At 53.3% G+C, this 15,384-nt stretch overlaps 3 protein-coding genes across 4 annotated transcripts; 2 read left to right on the plus strand and 1 right to left on the minus strand.

Moving 5' to 3' along the window:
- The first annotated feature begins 298 nt into the window (after window positions 1–298).
- On the plus strand, window positions 299–1,480 carry CAMK2N2 (calcium/calmodulin dependent protein kinase II inhibitor 2). Its single transcript, XM_021692753.1, has 2 exons — window positions 299–535; window positions 1,410–1,480. Exons 1-2 carry the CDS (start codon window positions 367–369, stop codon window positions 1,478–1,480), a joined length of 240 nt encoding a protein of 79 aa, XP_021548428.1. The 5' UTR covers window positions 299–366.
- Window positions 1,481–2,352: 872 nt separating this feature from the next.
- EEF1AKMT4 (EEF1A lysine methyltransferase 4) lies at window positions 2,353–9,251 on the minus strand. Its single transcript, XM_021692752.1, has 3 exons — window positions 8,957–9,251; window positions 3,924–4,207; window positions 2,353–3,399 (listed from the first exon to the last, which is right to left on the minus strand). Exons 1-3 carry the CDS (start codon window positions 9,228–9,230, stop codon window positions 3,112–3,114), a joined length of 846 nt encoding a protein of 281 aa, XP_021548427.1. The 5' UTR covers window positions 9,231–9,251; the 3' UTR covers window positions 2,353–3,111.
- A 643-nt stretch (window positions 9,252–9,894) lies between these two features.
- Window positions 9,895–15,355, plus strand: ALG3 (ALG3 alpha-1,3- mannosyltransferase). Of its 2 annotated transcripts, none has more exons than XM_021692425.1 (9): window positions 9,895–10,098; window positions 11,808–11,907; window positions 11,993–12,140; window positions 12,249–12,409; window positions 12,896–13,016; window positions 13,649–13,854; window positions 13,997–14,073; window positions 14,745–14,889; window positions 15,030–15,355. In XM_021692425.1, exons 1-9 carry the CDS (start codon window positions 9,903–9,905, stop codon window positions 15,190–15,192), a joined length of 1,317 nt encoding a protein of 438 aa, XP_021548100.1. In that variant the 5' UTR covers window positions 9,895–9,902; the 3' UTR covers window positions 15,193–15,355. The 2 variants fall into 2 exon arrangements, with proteins under 2 accessions (XP_021548100.1, XP_021548101.1); XM_021692426.1 differs by having other exon boundaries at window positions 9,895–10,061.
- The last annotated feature ends 29 nt before the right edge of the window (window positions 15,356–15,384 follow it).

Below are 15,384 nucleotides of genomic sequence, written 5' to 3' on the forward strand. Positions count from 1 at the left end.
GCGCGCTCCTGTTGCCCGCCCCCTCCCCCGCCCCGCCTCTCTCCCCCGGCCGATGCCCGCCCCACCTCCACCGCGCCCCGCCTGCCGCGCTCTGCGGCAGTCGGGCGCTCATCGTCATTCCGCTCTTGCCGCCGCCGCCACCCCCGCCCCCCGCGCACCGCCCCCGCCCGGTCCCCGTCACCACCTCCGCCGCCGCCGCCGCCGCCTGCCCAGCGGCCCGGGAGGCGGAGGCGCGGGGGAGGAGGCCCCGCTTGGCTCGGCAGCCCCGGATGCTGCATGACTTCATCCTTCCGCCGGCTCCCCTGCTGAGCTAGGGCCGGTCCGGCAGCTAGCCCGCCGCAATCCCGCGCCCACCCCGCGCCCGCCATGTCCGAGATCCTGCCCTACAGTGAGGACAAGATGGGCCGCTTCGCCGCCGACCCCGAGGGCTCCGACCTCTCCTTCAGTTGCCGCCTGCAGGACACCAACTCCTTCTTCGCGGGCAACCAAGCCAAGCGACCCCCCAAGCTGGGCCAGATTGGCCGAGCCAAGAGAGGTATGCGGCCGGGGCCCGGAGTCGCCGCTTGACCCAGAAACCCTTCGCCGGGCGCCCCCAGGCTGCCGTTCCCCGCCGAGCGCCCGCAGCTCTTGCCGCAGACCAGCGCAGCCAGCCGCTCGCCGGCCGGGGTTTGGGGGGGGGGAATGCCCCCGCTGCAGTCTTGTGTCCCTCTCTTCCCCTCTCCCGGGAACGCAGTGCCCCGGATTCGATGCTCGCCACCTCTGAAAGTAGAACCCTGACACCCGGGCAAGGGGGAGGGGCCGGCCGGGGCATTTGGGGCTGCCTGAAGTGGGAACGTGGGGCGACCGGCCGCTTCTTCGGGATCAAACGCTGAGTCGGTGGATGCTTCAGAAGAACCTTCGGGTGGGAAGGGACGTCCGATTGGAGAGAGGACAGGGGGGCCAGGGATTCGGTTGTCCTCGTTGTTTGCATGGGGAGGGGACTCTGTTGGTGCCCGCATCGGAAGAGGGGTTCAAGCGGCGAGAGGGTTAGGGTGGGGAGAGAGTTGGACTAGGTGAAGATTCTGTTTGAGAAGGGGGGGTCTGTTGAAGAGGGGGCTCCCACGAGCAAAAGGATGATCAGCTTGGATGGAAGAGAGCTCAGGCGGCGGGAGGGTTTGGACTGGGAGGCTGAACTGCTGGTTGGAACAGGGGGCGTTCCTCCGTAGGGAGGGGAGGAGGGCCTGTGGGAGCTAGGCTCGGCGGTGGGTCCAGTCGGCAGAATTCGGATGGGGAGGGCACTGTGGCACTGGCGTCCGAGGGGCGTCATTGGGCCACGGAAAGTAGCTGTTCGGGGCGCGAGGACGCGGGGCCCATTCTCGCCGCCGCCGCCCCCTGAGGCCGCGCGGCTGACGCGCTTTCTCCCTGCGCAGTGGTGATCGAGGATGACCGGATAGACGACGTGCTGAAGGGGATGGGGGAGAAGCCGCCGTCCGGAGTGTAGACGCGCCGGCTCGGGCGGCGGGCTCCGGGCCCAGCCCGGCAGCGGCCAGGAGCGCGGGCCGGCTATGCGGCTGCCGGCGCCCCCCGCCCCGGCCCAGGCGCCCGCGGGCGGGGGCTGCAGGGCCGCGCCGCCTTCGGGTTGGAGTCGCTGCCGCCGCCGCCTGGCACTCCGGAGCTGTCCGCTTCAGCACCACGGCGGCGGCGGTAGCGGCGGCGCGGACCGGCCCGGAGCCCGCCGCCGCGCTCATGCACTTTAGAACCTCGGGCCGCAGCCCCACCCCGCACACCGGAACGGACACAGAGACCCGCGGCCCTCAGCCCCCGACCCGCCCCCTCCCGCACGGCTCCCCTGCCCCGCCCCTCCCGGCCGGTCTGGTCTGCAGAGCCGGCTGCCGGCCCGTGTCGAACCGCGCGCGCAGCCAGGGATGTGTGGCTGCGTATTTGCATGAGCTTCCCAACCACCTGAGCCCAGCCCTCCAGGCCGCTCCCTCACTCCCACCCCTGTCTGGCGTGACCCCAGCCTCAGCCTCTTTCTAAGGGACTTCCTCAGCACATTTGTATTTTTATATCCGACTCTTTGTTTACTGGCTCCCCTCATGGTTCGTGCCTCCCTCCCTCCCCCCCCAAGTCTCGGCCACGCTCTTCTGCGCCTGGCAGATAGGATGGGTGTTGAGTCTGAGATGGAACGAGCCCCCAACATGGTAACCAACCACATGGTCAGTCTGCTCAGGCCTGACCCCAGGCGACTCTCTGGCAGACCCCTCCTCTCAAGGTATCACCTCCCAAGGGCCCAGGTCTGATTTTACCTTGGACCCCTGCATCCTGCCCCTGGGAACCCAAGTGAGGACTGCTCGGCACCTTTGGATGACACCCGTGGCCCTGGAGATGTTTTCAACCCAGGGGTGTCCTTTGTAAATGTTCCTCCACCCTCACTGTACCAGGAGTGTGTGAATAAACACAGACCTCCCTGCGTGTGTGTGACCACTGCTTTGGTCTGCTCAGGAGCCGGGCCAAAATGGCTCCAACCCCTTCTGGGGAGGGGGCAGAGACTTGGGAGTCTCAGGTGCATGTTGCTGGCAGGGAAGGGTTGCCAAGTAAGCAGGCAGGCCAGCCTGGTCTGAGAAGTTCATTGCAATGTAGCTTCCTTGGGTAAATATACAATCCAAGCAGGATAGGAGACTAGAGTTGGAGCTGAAGCTGGAATCAGAAGCATAAAGCAATCTTGATTCCAAGTCTGCAGCCTCCTTTGGATAAATCCAAGTTGAACGGGGGTCAATAATAGGCCCCAGGGATGCAGGTCTCGGAGTCTGGCTGGCATGTGGAGGGGTTGTGCTGAGCTTTGCCCTAGGGGATGAATCACTGGTGATTCAGTACGGTAAGGGAGGAAGTTGGGGAATCCAGGGAAAATCTGAGGAACCTAAGAAGGAACCAGAAACCTGGGATCTGGGATCTAGTTTGACCTGGGCTGTATTGTTTCAGGTGGGGTTGCTCCCATCAGCTCTATCTTAGGCATGAGCCCTCTGGGACTGTGAACACCTTGAATCAAACCCTAAGCCCTGAGTCAGGAATTCCAAGTACTTGAAGAGTCCAAGGCAGAAAGGCAGGGAGGGCCAGAGGACCATGCCTCTGGCCTCACAGCTGAATGGCATTGAGGAAGTCCTCGTGATCTGAGTCCTGGAGGAAGCAAGGTGTGGTGGGAGGTCTAGGTGGTGAGAGGACCTGGGTCCCAACAGCCAGCTGGGCTATAGTGAGCTCTCTGCCCTTCTGCATGATGTAAAGATGGAAGTGGAAACTGTTGCCATAGGTTGCATGCCTCAGGGACCAGCCATATCGGGCTTGGGCATAGTGTCTGATCCGAAAGTGGGGAGCAGCTGAGGTCAATGAGATGAAACGGCCTCCATGGACCAGCACCCGGCTCACCTGCAAGGCAGACAGAGAAGTCACTGGTAAGGAGTCCGTCGCCAGGTTCTCAAAGGTCAGTATGGCCCCAGATACCCTCACAGGTACCACCCTACATGCCATAGCTCAGGGCTCTCCATGGCAAGAGTGAGCCTCCTCTCTGCTCCTAGTCAATTCCATGGAGTAGGGCTATATTCTACCCAGGCAGGAGCATGGGAATGAGGTTAGGTGCAGGGGCACTGCTTTCCTGTCAACTACTCACTCTCACTCTCCTAGTCTGTGTTACCTATCTGGAACCTGGCTGCTACCTCATCCCCGTGACAACCCAGTAGCCAATCATCTATATCTGTGAGCCTGGCCACTCCAGCCCCCTATGATCTTGACCCAGCTTAACCACCCCCTCCTTCAGGTAACTGCGGTCCTGAAGGTGACCCACCACCTGCTCCAAACTATGCCTCCTTCCGGCTTTTGAGTTCTTCCAATCTCCCGAAACCCCAATCCCTTCCTTCCCACCTCTCAGTCTGCCCTCCTTGTTGCTCCCTCACCTCACTTAGCACCTGGTCCACGGTGTGGACACCTTCAGAAGACACATTCCAGGGATCCTGTTCTCCAGCTAACAGGGCATCCAGCATGCCCTTCTCGAGCACCACTTCGAAGGAGCCACTGGGGAAGTCCAGTGCCCGCACATCCATGGTCTCCCAGCGCAGTGTGGGCACATGCGCATATCGAGCCTGCATCGCAGCCACCACTACTGATGAGTAGTCCACACTGGTCACATCAGGGAAGCCTCCAAGGAACAGCTCGTAGCTCAGGGCACTGTTCCCACAGCCTGCGGTGGGAAGGAATGGGATGGGTGGCACAAGGGCTAGGTTAGCTTTGGTTCTCACTTCCCCAGTTATCCCTCCTCTCTTGGCCCATTTGCTCTCAGCCTAAACCCTCCCATACTGAGGGAGAAGCAGCATGTACAAAAAAGCACGAGCCTTGGAGTCATACAGAGCTGGGCCCATAGCCTGCTCTAACATTCCTAGCTACGTAGACTAGGGGCAAGTTGTTTTCATACTAGGAACTTAGATTTCCTATTCAGAAAAACGAAGATGGCAATACCTAGCCTACATGCAGGATGTGATACATTAAATTTAAAAACTAAAACAGCTGGAGAGTAGCTGAAGGAGCTCTGAACCTCCGAGTTCAAAGATCTAGATTCTGATATCTCTAGTCATACAGCCAAGGCAAGTCATTCAACTCTGAGCCTGTTTCCTCATACTCAGAATGGGGAATACTACTGGCATCATTAGGACCACCATATTATTATTAGAATACTAGTAGTAGTATCCTAATCCCTAACCTCTCAGAGAAACTTTGATGATATCAGCCCTGGGAAGACTTCATGTGAGGGCTTACTACCCTACTTCGGTTTCCGGGGCAGAATTAACAAGTGTAGGGGAACTCGATGGGGACATAGAGTGGAGCTGATTCCTTGTAATTCCTTAATGTATTGAGCACTACATTTGGGTTCTGCAGATGAATAGGGAGCTCATGCTCTGGTGGGAAGAAAAGTGTGTTCACGTGATTGCCATATAATGCGATGAGAGTTTCAATAGGCATGGGCTGTGAAAACACACAGGATGGCTCCTGTCCCCTCCTCTGGTGGCTCAGCCAAGGCTTTCAGGGAAGTTGACAACCCAATCAGAGTCTTGAAGGATCCTAACACTCTGGTGGGAAGTCCCAGGAAAGCCATCCCAGGGGGCAGAGTATGGTGACAGAAGGGGTGGAGATTAGAGGACAGGATGTGGATCCGCAACACAGTAGGTGTGACTTTCTAAGAAGGCATGCTGGCCCTCTTGTGGTCAGTCTAAGCCTTGGAATGGAGCTGGAGGACAGTTCTGGTGACCCCACAGGGGATCCCCAGCTCTTGGGATTAGATTGCCTTTAATCCCCATTTGCCTCCCTAAGAGGATCACAGGATCAGCTGTTAGGATAGCCCTAATCTAGTAGGGCTTGGCACCTGGACAGGGCACCCAGAGGCTGCTGGCTGGTCCTCGGCTGCCCCTTCCTGTGTTCCTCCTCAGGCCCTACAGCTGAGGGACCGTACTATCTTGCCTGGGAAAACCCAGTTCATGTTTTTCCACACTGGAACCATAACAAGCCCGGGGAGACACACCACATGGGCTGAGAGGTGAGGGTGGCTTTACAAGAGACCCTAAGTCAGTTCAAGTTGAAATTCCACTGGGTTCTCTGACCCACGATCCCTTCACCATCCCACACCTGACCTCATATGCCCTCAGAGCTCTGCCCAACTGGACAAACCCAAATTTCCTTCCTTTTTTCCCCTTGGTACAGGAATGGCAGCTTCCAAGAGAACTTTACTAAGGATGAAGCAAGAACAAAACCTGACCACAGAGCCAATCATGCTTACAAAGCAGTGATTTCTGATCCTGCTGCTTTAGTAATTGGAGGCTAGCAACTAAGAAGAGTCTTGGGAAAGTCACTGCCTTCCTGGGTGAAGCTTTAGGGAAGCAGAGCCCTGGAGAACTGAGCCACATCCAAGAACCTCTTACATGGGAGCCCAGAGCTATGTGGTTGCTATCCCAATACCAAGAGACAGAGGTGTAAGCCAAAATGCCAATTCATTAACTTATAATAGGAAAATAACCATCATAGGGACTGAGTAGGCGGTCAATCCTCTTTGGTCAGTCCCTTCTCTCTCTATAGGAAATACAAATTGAAGCCAGATTAGGCTCAGAAGCATAGAATCAAACAAGGAGAGAGAATCAGAGTTGTATGATACTGGTAAAGCTGGGACAGCCATACGCCTGCATCTGCCATGAAGATCTTCCAGCCATAGGTACCAGACACACAAGCCCTCAGGCAAGGTACTCTGTTCTCTGGACAGTCCTGGATAAACTGCCCCTCTGACTCCTATTTTCAATAATAATGATAGCTAACAGTCACTGAACACGGGTTCTAGGCTAAGCACTTTATAAGAATTCTCTCAGTTTATCTTCAAGGTAGCTCCATACAGAAGATACTGTTATTACCATGTTCTCGATGGGGGGATAATGAGGCTGCCCAAAGTGGATAAGGAACTTTCCCAAGGTCACACAATCAGTGGTAGAGCCAGAATTTGGATACAGGTCTGTCTCACACCAGAACCAAAGCTCTTAAACCACTCTGCTAAACTGTCTCCCAGTTTTCAAGAGGTCTACTCACCTTCGGTAGTGACATTCCGTCTTTAGCTACAACAGCATGACCATTAGGCTTTCATTCACAATGTGGCCATTTTATCAGTCTCAACGGAGTTCATATGCCTCTCTATGCCCATCTGTGTTGTGCAACAAGAGAAATAGAAGCCCTGGGGAGCCAGATGGCACCCTTCACCACTTACCCGCTGCATGACAGTTGACACTGTCAGTGCCCTGATTCGATCCCCGTGGAGTGCTCCTAGGTTCTGGCCTGTTTGCTTCTGACATTTTGCATCTCTGACACTTCGGGCTGAAACTACCCTCAGGGATGCTTTGCCTATGATCACAATCCTGCTTGGCCTTTTCCACTTCCCTGTCCCCTCACTCTCTTACCAATTTCTCCTGCAAGCACTTTCCTAATAAATGACTGGGACATGAATCTTCATCTTAGGATTTGCTTCTGGGGAACCCAACCTGAGACAATGACCTAGAGCAAGGTAACCAAATCCAGCTTGCCACCTGTTTTTATAAAGTTTTACTGCTACACAGCAGTGCATAAGACATCCACTTATGTATTGTCTATGGCTGCTTTTCCAGTATAACAGCAGTACTGAGTAGTGGTGACAGAAACTAAATAGCCTGCAAAGCCTAAGATATTTACTACTTGGCCATTTTCAGAAAGAGTTTACTAACTCCTAACCTAGAGTAAATCTTCTAATAATTATCACTCACCTCTACGCGTTGTCATGAGGACTAAATAAGTTAGAAGGGGCCCAGCACACTCCCTAGCACCTACCAGGTGCTCCACTTACATTTGTTGAGGTGGAATGTAACATAAGGTACTCCCAAGTCATAAGTCCTGTTCTTAGATTTGGGGAATCTTGCCAGGAAAGTTTTCCTCTGATTTTTAGATTTTTCTCCCCTCTATCCAGAAAAGGATACCTCCCGGTCAAGCAGATTTTAAGGCAGTTATTCTGCCAATCACCAGCATGAGAATCAGCTGTGGACCTGTTGAAACTACAGAATCCTGAGGCCCACCTGAGACCATCCCTAGAATTAGAATCTCAGGGTGGGGTCCACTTTTCCAGGTGATTTTGATGGACACCAAAGCTTGAAAAACATAGATCTATGGTAAATTTATAAATAAATACAATGGTTTAAAAGCACACAATTCAAGAGAGTTTTTACCCCTGGGGAGAAGGGGTTTGGGGGACCACACAGAAAACCTTGAATATACCTGGGGCCTTTTATTTTGCTAGGCATTGTCCCAGATATCTTTCATACTCAATCATTTAAAAAAGCCAATAAATAAGTACTCTTATTTTTTTAAGGCCGAGAAAATGAAAGTGCAGCAATTTAGGTGTTTTGTCCATGATTGCACAGCTAAGATTCTATGCTTTTGCCCATGATTCCACAGCTAAGGTTACATAAGCGAAGATTTCAACATAATTAACTCCCTCCAGGGTCCAAGTTCTTAAGCACTAGGTTATACGTCCTTTCTAGTCCTAGGAATGTTCTATTTCTCAAACTGAGTAGGGTATACGAACGCATTAGATTTATTATTTATACTTTACACATATACTGTATTATAGATGTCTCATATATATATGAAATATTTCATTTAAACATATACATGCTTTTACAAATACCAAAATAAAAACTAAATTAGAAGGAAACCTGTTGCTCAAACTTCACTGGAGCCCTCAAGCCTGGCGGTGGGAGAGAACCCCAGGGTGCAGCTGGACCTCTCAGAGCCCCACCTTGCACCCCTGTATTTGTACATTTCGCTGTGGAGAATCCCACCAATCTTGGCTGCAATCTCCCCTCCGACCTCAGAGGGCACTGTCCTCGCCCTCACTGCCCAGGGGACCTAGGACCAAGTTTTCACGTAGGGCTGGGAGTGTGGAGAGAGGTCTCTCCAGGTGACAGTGGCTTCCGGTGTCCATGGCGCTAACAGGTAAATGCTAGGCATCGTGCTCGAGGTGCCTGAACGTTCCTCAACCGCCTTGAGCTCGCAGTTCCATTTGTAGAAGTGACTCTGAAGCTCAGAACTGAGTTCACAACTTGTCCTAAGTCATACAGCCAACTAGCACTGGGACTTGAACTAGGTCCTCTGAGCTCTCCAGTGCTCGAGGCTGTCACCCCGAGGGTCTGGAACAGGGTCCTAGGATACCTACAAACTCAGACTCAGAGACTGTCTTTCTCCGGGGGCGGGGGGCGGGGGGAGCTTGGACTAAGAATCTCTTGGCTCCCGTTGCCCTGGCTAAATCCTGCCGAGATTCTGAAAGTACTGGATCTTGGCTCCCGAGAGGGACAAACAGACTCGAGGACAGCGGACAGGGCCGGGGCGGCTCCAGCCCGCTCCAGCTGGGCTGGGGAGCGCCGGGACTACCCACCTAGCACGAGGATACGGTCTTCGGGCCGCAGCTCAGGCTCCAGGAGGGCACGGAAGGAGGAGAAGTCCCCGAACCACTCGTAGGGGGCAGAGTCAGCCGCATTCCGGTAGCGCTGGTCCCAGTACTGAACCTCACGGTACCTGCAGTTCTGTTCTGGTATCTCCGGCGGGGGGGCTTGGGCCCGTGGAGAGGCCATGCTTGCAGCTGCAGGGCACACTGCCAGCACCTTTGGACCGGGCTTGGCGCTCCATGTAGCCAATAGGGATGGTATCATTCGGGAGGCGTGGCCCTTGTGTCTCCGCCCACCACCTGCAGTTGCTCAACATAAACACGTGGAACTTCCGTCCTCTGGTGAGAGCTCTTTGAAGAATACTCCGGGTGGGAAAATCCTATCGTTCAGAGCTTGAATCCTCCAACTGTATTTCTCCCTCACTTCTGAGAGCCAAACTCATAGTGTCAGACTCACTCGGCTCATCACTGCTTATTTTCAGTTTGGCCGGCTCCTTCCATTAAGAAGTCTGAAAGTTAATGAAAGATTCATTTCTACCCAGTTTTGAGTACGCGGAAGGCTCTGAGAGGAGGCAGGAGGGGCGCGGCCACAGGTCTTGCCCTCCAGGAGAGACTGGCATGAAACACAGACGAAGTGTGATGCCAGGCAAGGGAGAACACGAACAGGAATGTTGCTTTTCTGGGCAAACGTTCGATCTACTTTAGCGCCTGCGTGCTCAGAACCAAGTATGTACTGAGGAGTAAAACTATTCCTGCACGGCTGGAGTGTGTAGTGCAGCAGGAAAGATGTGGAAGAAGTAAATTTTAGTGGAGCAAATAGGACACGAAACCGGACAGCGATCAGTCGGTTGGGACAGCCGGCGCGGGGAGCGGAACTTAAGTGCTGAGGGGCCGGGCTTCCGGGGTGGGGGGCCAACAGGAGCGGCGCACCGTCAAGATGGCTGCGGGCTTACGGAAACGCGGCCGGGCGGGTACGGCATCCCGGGCTGCGGGACTCTGCGGACAATGGCTGCGGCGCGCCTGGCAAGAGCGGCGCCTACTGCTGCTGGAGCCGCGCTACACGCTGCTGGTGGCCGCCTGCCTCTGCCTGGCGGAGGTGGGCATCACCTTCTGGGTCATTCACAGGGTGGCATGTGAGTGCGCCGAGGAGGAGGGGAGGGGAGGGGAGGGGAGGGAGGGGGACCCGACCCGAACCGAACCCCCTACCCAAACTGGGACCCAGATTCGGAACTGAAATCCAGATCCAATCAGTCATCAATTGCAGACGATAATTTTTACCCACGTCCAAAGCCTGCTCCATAAAACCAAACCCTGTCTTAATCCCTCCCCGATGATGGAAGGGGCAACCCTAGAGATTGGCCCTCTGCCCTGACCATACAGCCTGCCAGGCTAAGAACATAAACTAGCCTGGAAATCAAAAGACCTGGGTCTGAGTTAATGTACTACTGCTCCTTCTTGTCTCTTGCTTTGGACATGTCCCTTCCCCTGCTGGATCCAAATTTTCTCATCTGTTCAATTCTGAGGTCTCAAAGTTCTCTTGTCAACAATGTCATTTTGTGACCACTTGAGTCCTTTGGGTATTATTGGGAGCTCCTTTCCAGCCTGAATCTAGCCACTGGGCTTAAGGCTTTCTTGCTAAAGATGATTAATGTAACACATATTTATTGAATGTTTATTATATGCTTAACACTGTGCTAGGTGCCAGGGGTACAGTGGTGAAAAAATAGACACATTTTCTATTTGGGTGTATGGGCCTGGACAAAAAGAAGTTAGTAGAAAATGATAGTGGATCAGATTCATCATGATAGTAGGAAGACAGGGAGCCATAAAGGACACAGGAGGGCACTTAAGCCAGACTTGAGTCCCCCTTGAAAAGTAAGAGCGAGCTAATTGAGGAAAGAGAGAAAAGGAGAGGAGAAAGAGCACTCTAGGTAGAGAATCCTGTAACTAAAAACCTCCAGTCAAAAGAGAGTCTGCTTCCTTTGAGGAACTGAATTTTTTTTTAGAGCTGGAACAGAATTCAAGTGAGGGTAGCAGTGAGAGATGAGATTGCAGAAGTTGAGACCAGATTGTGAAGCAGTCTGTCAGTTGTGTTAAGAAGATAATTAGCATGGTGGTTAAGAATTTAGGACCTCATGGAGTTCCAATCTCAGCTTTACCCTTCTTAGCTCACTGATCTTGAATTAGTCACTTAACCTCATTAATTCATAGGTTCCTCTTCTAAAATTGGGAATAATATGATTTGGTTTTTATCTTAGGAGCCTTGAGGAATCAGTGAAGGGTTTTAAGCAGAGAGATCTGACATGATTTCTATTATAGAAAGAGCTCTCTGGTTGCAGAGGTGGGAAATATATTGTAGTGAGGTAAAAGTGGAAGCTGGGAAACTAATTAGGAAGCTGTTGCATCACTGAGGCTAGAGATTATGTTAGGTCCGAATATTAGTATGTAAGAGCAGAAAAGGATGAGAGATAGTAGAGTTATTTAGGATGAAGAATAGGCAGGATTTGGTGACTGGGTGTTGGAAACGAGAAAGAAGTAAGTGTCAAAGATGTTACCCAGGTTTGTGACCTGGGCAGCTGGGAGGTTGATGGTGCCATTCATGAAACCCAGGAAGGAGAGCAGATTTAGAGTGGACGGTTTGAGTTCAATTACAGACATGTTGAGTTTGAGATGCTTGGGTTCACCCAGAGAATGCCAGATGAGCAGTGAGATAAAGGGTTGTGATAGAAGTCCTGGGAAAGAGCTGGAACTCTGGGTTTTGAGGGGCTGGAGGTGTGTGTGTGGGGGGGGGGGCAGACAGGTTCTGAACTTGGAAGTAACCACACGTCCTGTCCTTTTCCAGATACAGAGATTGACTGGAAGGCCTACATGGCCCAGGTGGAGGGTGTCATCAACGGCACCTATGACTACACTCAACTGCAGGGTGACACTGGACCTCTTGTGTGAGTGGTGGTAAGGGGTTCAATGAGGACCTGAGGGGCTGCCTGGATACCAGGCTGGGTAGCCTGACCCAGACTCCTCTTCCAGGTACCCAGCCGGCTTTGTGTACATCTTTATGGGGCTATATTATGCCACTGGCCGGGGCACTGACATCCGCATGGCCCAGCACATCTTTGCTGTGCTCTACCTGGCCACCTTGCTGCTTGTCTTCTTGATCTACCACCAGACCTGCAAGGTGAGTCCATGCTACCGGGAGCAGGAGGCCCCAACTGGCAGGGCTGGGGAGTAGGGATGGCTCAGGGTTGGTGAGCTGACCTTGTTCCCCACTGTGCCCACCTCTCAGGTACCTCCCTTCGTCTTTTTCTTCATGTGCTGCGCCTCTTACCGTGTCCACTCCATCTTCGTGCTGCGGCTCTTCAATGACCCGGTGGCCATGGCGCTGCTTTTCCTCAGTATCAACCTCCTACTGGCTCGGCGCTGGGGCTGGGGCTGCTGCTGTTTCAGGTCAGCACCCCTCCCTTCTCCCCCCTCCCCCTCTCTCATTCTGTATTTCCATCATTTCCTCCCCCAGTTGCCTGCAGCAGAGGAAGTAAGGGAGTAACCAGACAATATGGGTCAGTCAGGGCCCCACTAGACAAGTCTAGGATCTGTAGACAGTCTCTGCCCCCACCCCCCAAACACACACACCCCCTACCCTTCCTTCTAGACGGCATCTATTGTTGGAGTTGGTCCTTGCACATTCTAAATACTCTAAATATGTATTTGCTGGCCCAGTCTGAGCATAGAGACTTGGTATCTGCCCCCTACCCTCAGCCTCCTCCCAGGCTGCTTTACCCTCCTTCCAGCCATTCTGAGTGTGGGCCCCATCCTGGAGCTTGCTGGCAGGGGAGGGGAGGAGTTGCTGGTGTATGTCGAGGGGAGATGCATCTTTGGGTGGGGTAAATGGCCCTGGAGCTGATCTCCCCCCTTCATCTCCCTTACCTACCCCAGCCTGGCAGTCTCTGTGAAGATGAATGTGCTACTCTTCGCCCCTGGGTTGCTATTTCTTCTCCTCATGCAATTTGGCTTCCGTGGAGCCCTCCCCAAGTTGGGCATCTGTGCTGTCCTTCAGGTACCCCCACTACCTTCCCCTTCCTAATGAAGGGAAGGCTACTCTCTGGCCTCCTTCCGTCGTTGAGACTTCCTCAAAGCTAACAGACAGGGTTTGGGAGTTGATTCTGGGCTTTGCTTTTATTAGCTGTAAAATAAGGGTGTTGAACTAGATGGTTTCTGAGGGTTTCTCTGATTCTGCCCATTTTTTTTTATTTTTATTTTTTAAAGATTTTATTTATTTATTTATTTATTTATTTGAGAGAGAGAATGAGATAGAGCACGAGAGGGGGGAGGGTCAGAGGGAGAAGCAGACTCCCCACTGAGCAGGGAGCCCGATGCGGGACTCGATCCCGGGACTCCAGGATCATGACCTGAGCCGAAGGCAGTCGCCCAACCAACTGAGCCACGCAGGCGCCCCTCTGATTCTGCCCATTTATGACGTGGTGAGTCCAAACTTAAAGGACTGTTACTACCTGCCTTCTCAGCTTCTTTGGCCCCAGGCTCTGGCCTGGATGTGGAGGCTGGCTTTCCTGCTATTCCTGGAGGAATTTGAGAACCTCTGAGACCTACGCACTCTGTCCACTCCCCTTGATTAGTATGAAGGCTCAGCTTGAGCCTGGGCACCTCTGCTGACATCACACCTATCCTCAGGTGCTGCTGGGGCTGCCCTTCCTGCTGGAGAATCCCATTGGCTACCTATCCCGCTCCTTTGATCTTGGCCGCCAGTTTCTCTTCCGCTGGACAGTGAACTGGCGCTTCCTCCCCGAGGCCCTCTTCTTGCATCGCGCCTTCCACCTGGCACTGTTGGCCGCCCACCTCTCCCTGCTCTTTCTCTTTGCCTTCTGCAGGTGGCACAGGTGAGAAAGGGGAGCAGTGTCATGGGCAGAGTTGGGGGAAGGATGAAGGGCCTGCTTGGAGGAGATGTTGAGTTCATGTGGGTGAATCTAGAGCTTGCCCTAGGATGGGGGCTTGATAAATGTTTGAATGGCTTCTCCCCAGGACGGGGGAAAGTATCCTGTCTCTGCTAAAGGATCCCTCCAAAAGGAAGGTTCCACCGCAGCGCCTCACACCCAATCATATCCTTTAAATCATGGGAAGGTAAGTCTTGCCCTCTACAGGTACAGTTGGGGTCCTGGTCAGTTAGTCCTGGATGGCTGGTGACCTGGGGGAGGGAAAAGGAGATACCAGAAATAGCTACAGGCCCTGTTCATGGGAGTAGAGCTGTTCCTTCCACCACTCTGCACCACAGTGCTAAGCACTTTACATATTTAAGTGTGTTTTATTCTTAATTCTAAATATTATTTGACTTACCACTATAAGTACTCACTCTCTGCCTGGTGTTGTCCTAAGAGATTTACGTACATTCTAACATTTAAAGCTCACAAGAGACTCTGAAATAGGGAGATATTTTTATTGTTATTAGTATTATTATTATGCTCATTTTACAGATGACAAAATCAGGACGTTAAGGAGTTTAAGTAACTTACTTAGGTCACTCAGCTTGTAAGTGATGAATTTAAACTCAGTAGACTTTATGGCCCCAGTATTGTTGTCTCCACATTAGACTGAGGAACAGGTCTGGAGAAGTTAAGAAACTCATCCGAAAGGATGCATCTCAGAATGGCAGAGCCAGGGGACTGTCTGACCCCAAAACTTTTGCCCCTTTGCTTTGGGCCCTCCCTACCCCCCACCCCCATCCCAACTCCTGGCCCTTCTGCTCCTGCCCTTGGCCTTGACCACTGCCTACAGATCATCTCTACCCTCTTCACCTCCAACTTCATTGGCATCTGCTTCAGCCGCTCTCTCCACTACCAGTTCTACGTCTGGTATTTCCACACACTGCCCTACCTCCTGTGGGCCACGCCTGCACGCTGGCTTACACATCTGCTCAGGTACTGGCTGGGACAACCTGGGTGAGTGGGAAGAGCTAGGGAGCTCCCCATCCCAAGGCTGACCATGGAGGGTTGGGGGCGAGCTGAAGGGCTGCAGGCCTAGAACCCGGGCAAAACCTAAGCTTCGCTCTCATCTCCAGGTTGCTGGTGCTGGGGCTCATTGAGCTCTCCTGGAACACATACCCATCCACATCCTGCAGCTCTGCGGCCCTGCACATATGCCATGCTGTCATCCTGCTGCAGCTCTGGCTGGGCCCCCAGCCTTTCCCCAAGAGCATCCAGCACAGCAAGAAAGCCCACTGAGATCCATCTCCCTTCCCCTCCAGCCCACTCGTAGGACCCTGGATGGGAATAGACTCTGTGCCCTTCCTAATAAACCATACCATGCCCACTTCTGTGCAGCTCGCATGGAAGCGCCTGCACCAAGCTGTGAGGGGCATGCACACTGCAGATAAAGAACTCGTTTGGGCAGTCCTAGGAGGCACTTTATTGCAT

Source organism: Neomonachus schauinslandi, chromosome 1 (genome assembly GCF_002201575.2).
Source record: "Neomonachus schauinslandi chromosome 1, ASM220157v2, whole genome shotgun sequence".
In the NCBI taxonomy this organism is placed as follows: Eukaryota; Metazoa; Chordata; class Mammalia; order Carnivora; family Phocidae; genus Neomonachus; species Neomonachus schauinslandi.

Excerpts from the sequence above, each read along its gene's own strand:
- CAMK2N2 (XM_021692753.1), top strand. The coding sequence starts at position 367 with ATGTCCGAGATCCTGCCCTACAGTGAGGACAAGATGGGCCGCTTCGCC. Across the intron at positions 536-1,409 it reads GATTGGCCGAGCCAAGAGAG|TGGTGATCGAGGATGACCGG; the intron begins GTATGCGGCCGG and ends CTCCCTGCGCAG.
- EEF1AKMT4 (XM_021692752.1), bottom strand. The coding sequence starts at position 9,230 with ATGATACCATCCCTATTGGCTACATGGAGCGCCAAGCCCGGTCCAAAG. Across the intron at positions 4,208-8,956 it reads AGACCGTATCCTCGTGCTAG|GCTGTGGGAACAGTGCCCTG; the intron begins GTGGGTAGTCCC and ends TTCCCACCGCAG. Across the intron at positions 3,400-3,923 it reads TGGACCAGGTGCTAAGTGAG|GTGAGCCGGGTGCTGGTCCA; the intron begins GTGAGGGAGCAA and ends TCTGCCTTGCAG.
- ALG3 (XM_021692425.1), top strand. The coding sequence starts at position 9,903 with ATGGCTGCGGGCTTACGGAAACGCGGCCGGGCGGGTACGGCATCCCGG. Across the intron at positions 10,099-11,807 it reads GGTCATTCACAGGGTGGCAT|ATACAGAGATTGACTGGAAG; the intron begins GTGAGTGCGCCG and ends GTCCTTTTCCAG. Across the intron at positions 13,855-13,996 it reads GCCTTCTGCAGGTGGCACAG|GACGGGGGAAAGTATCCTGT; the intron begins GTGAGAAAGGGG and ends GCTTCTCCCCAG.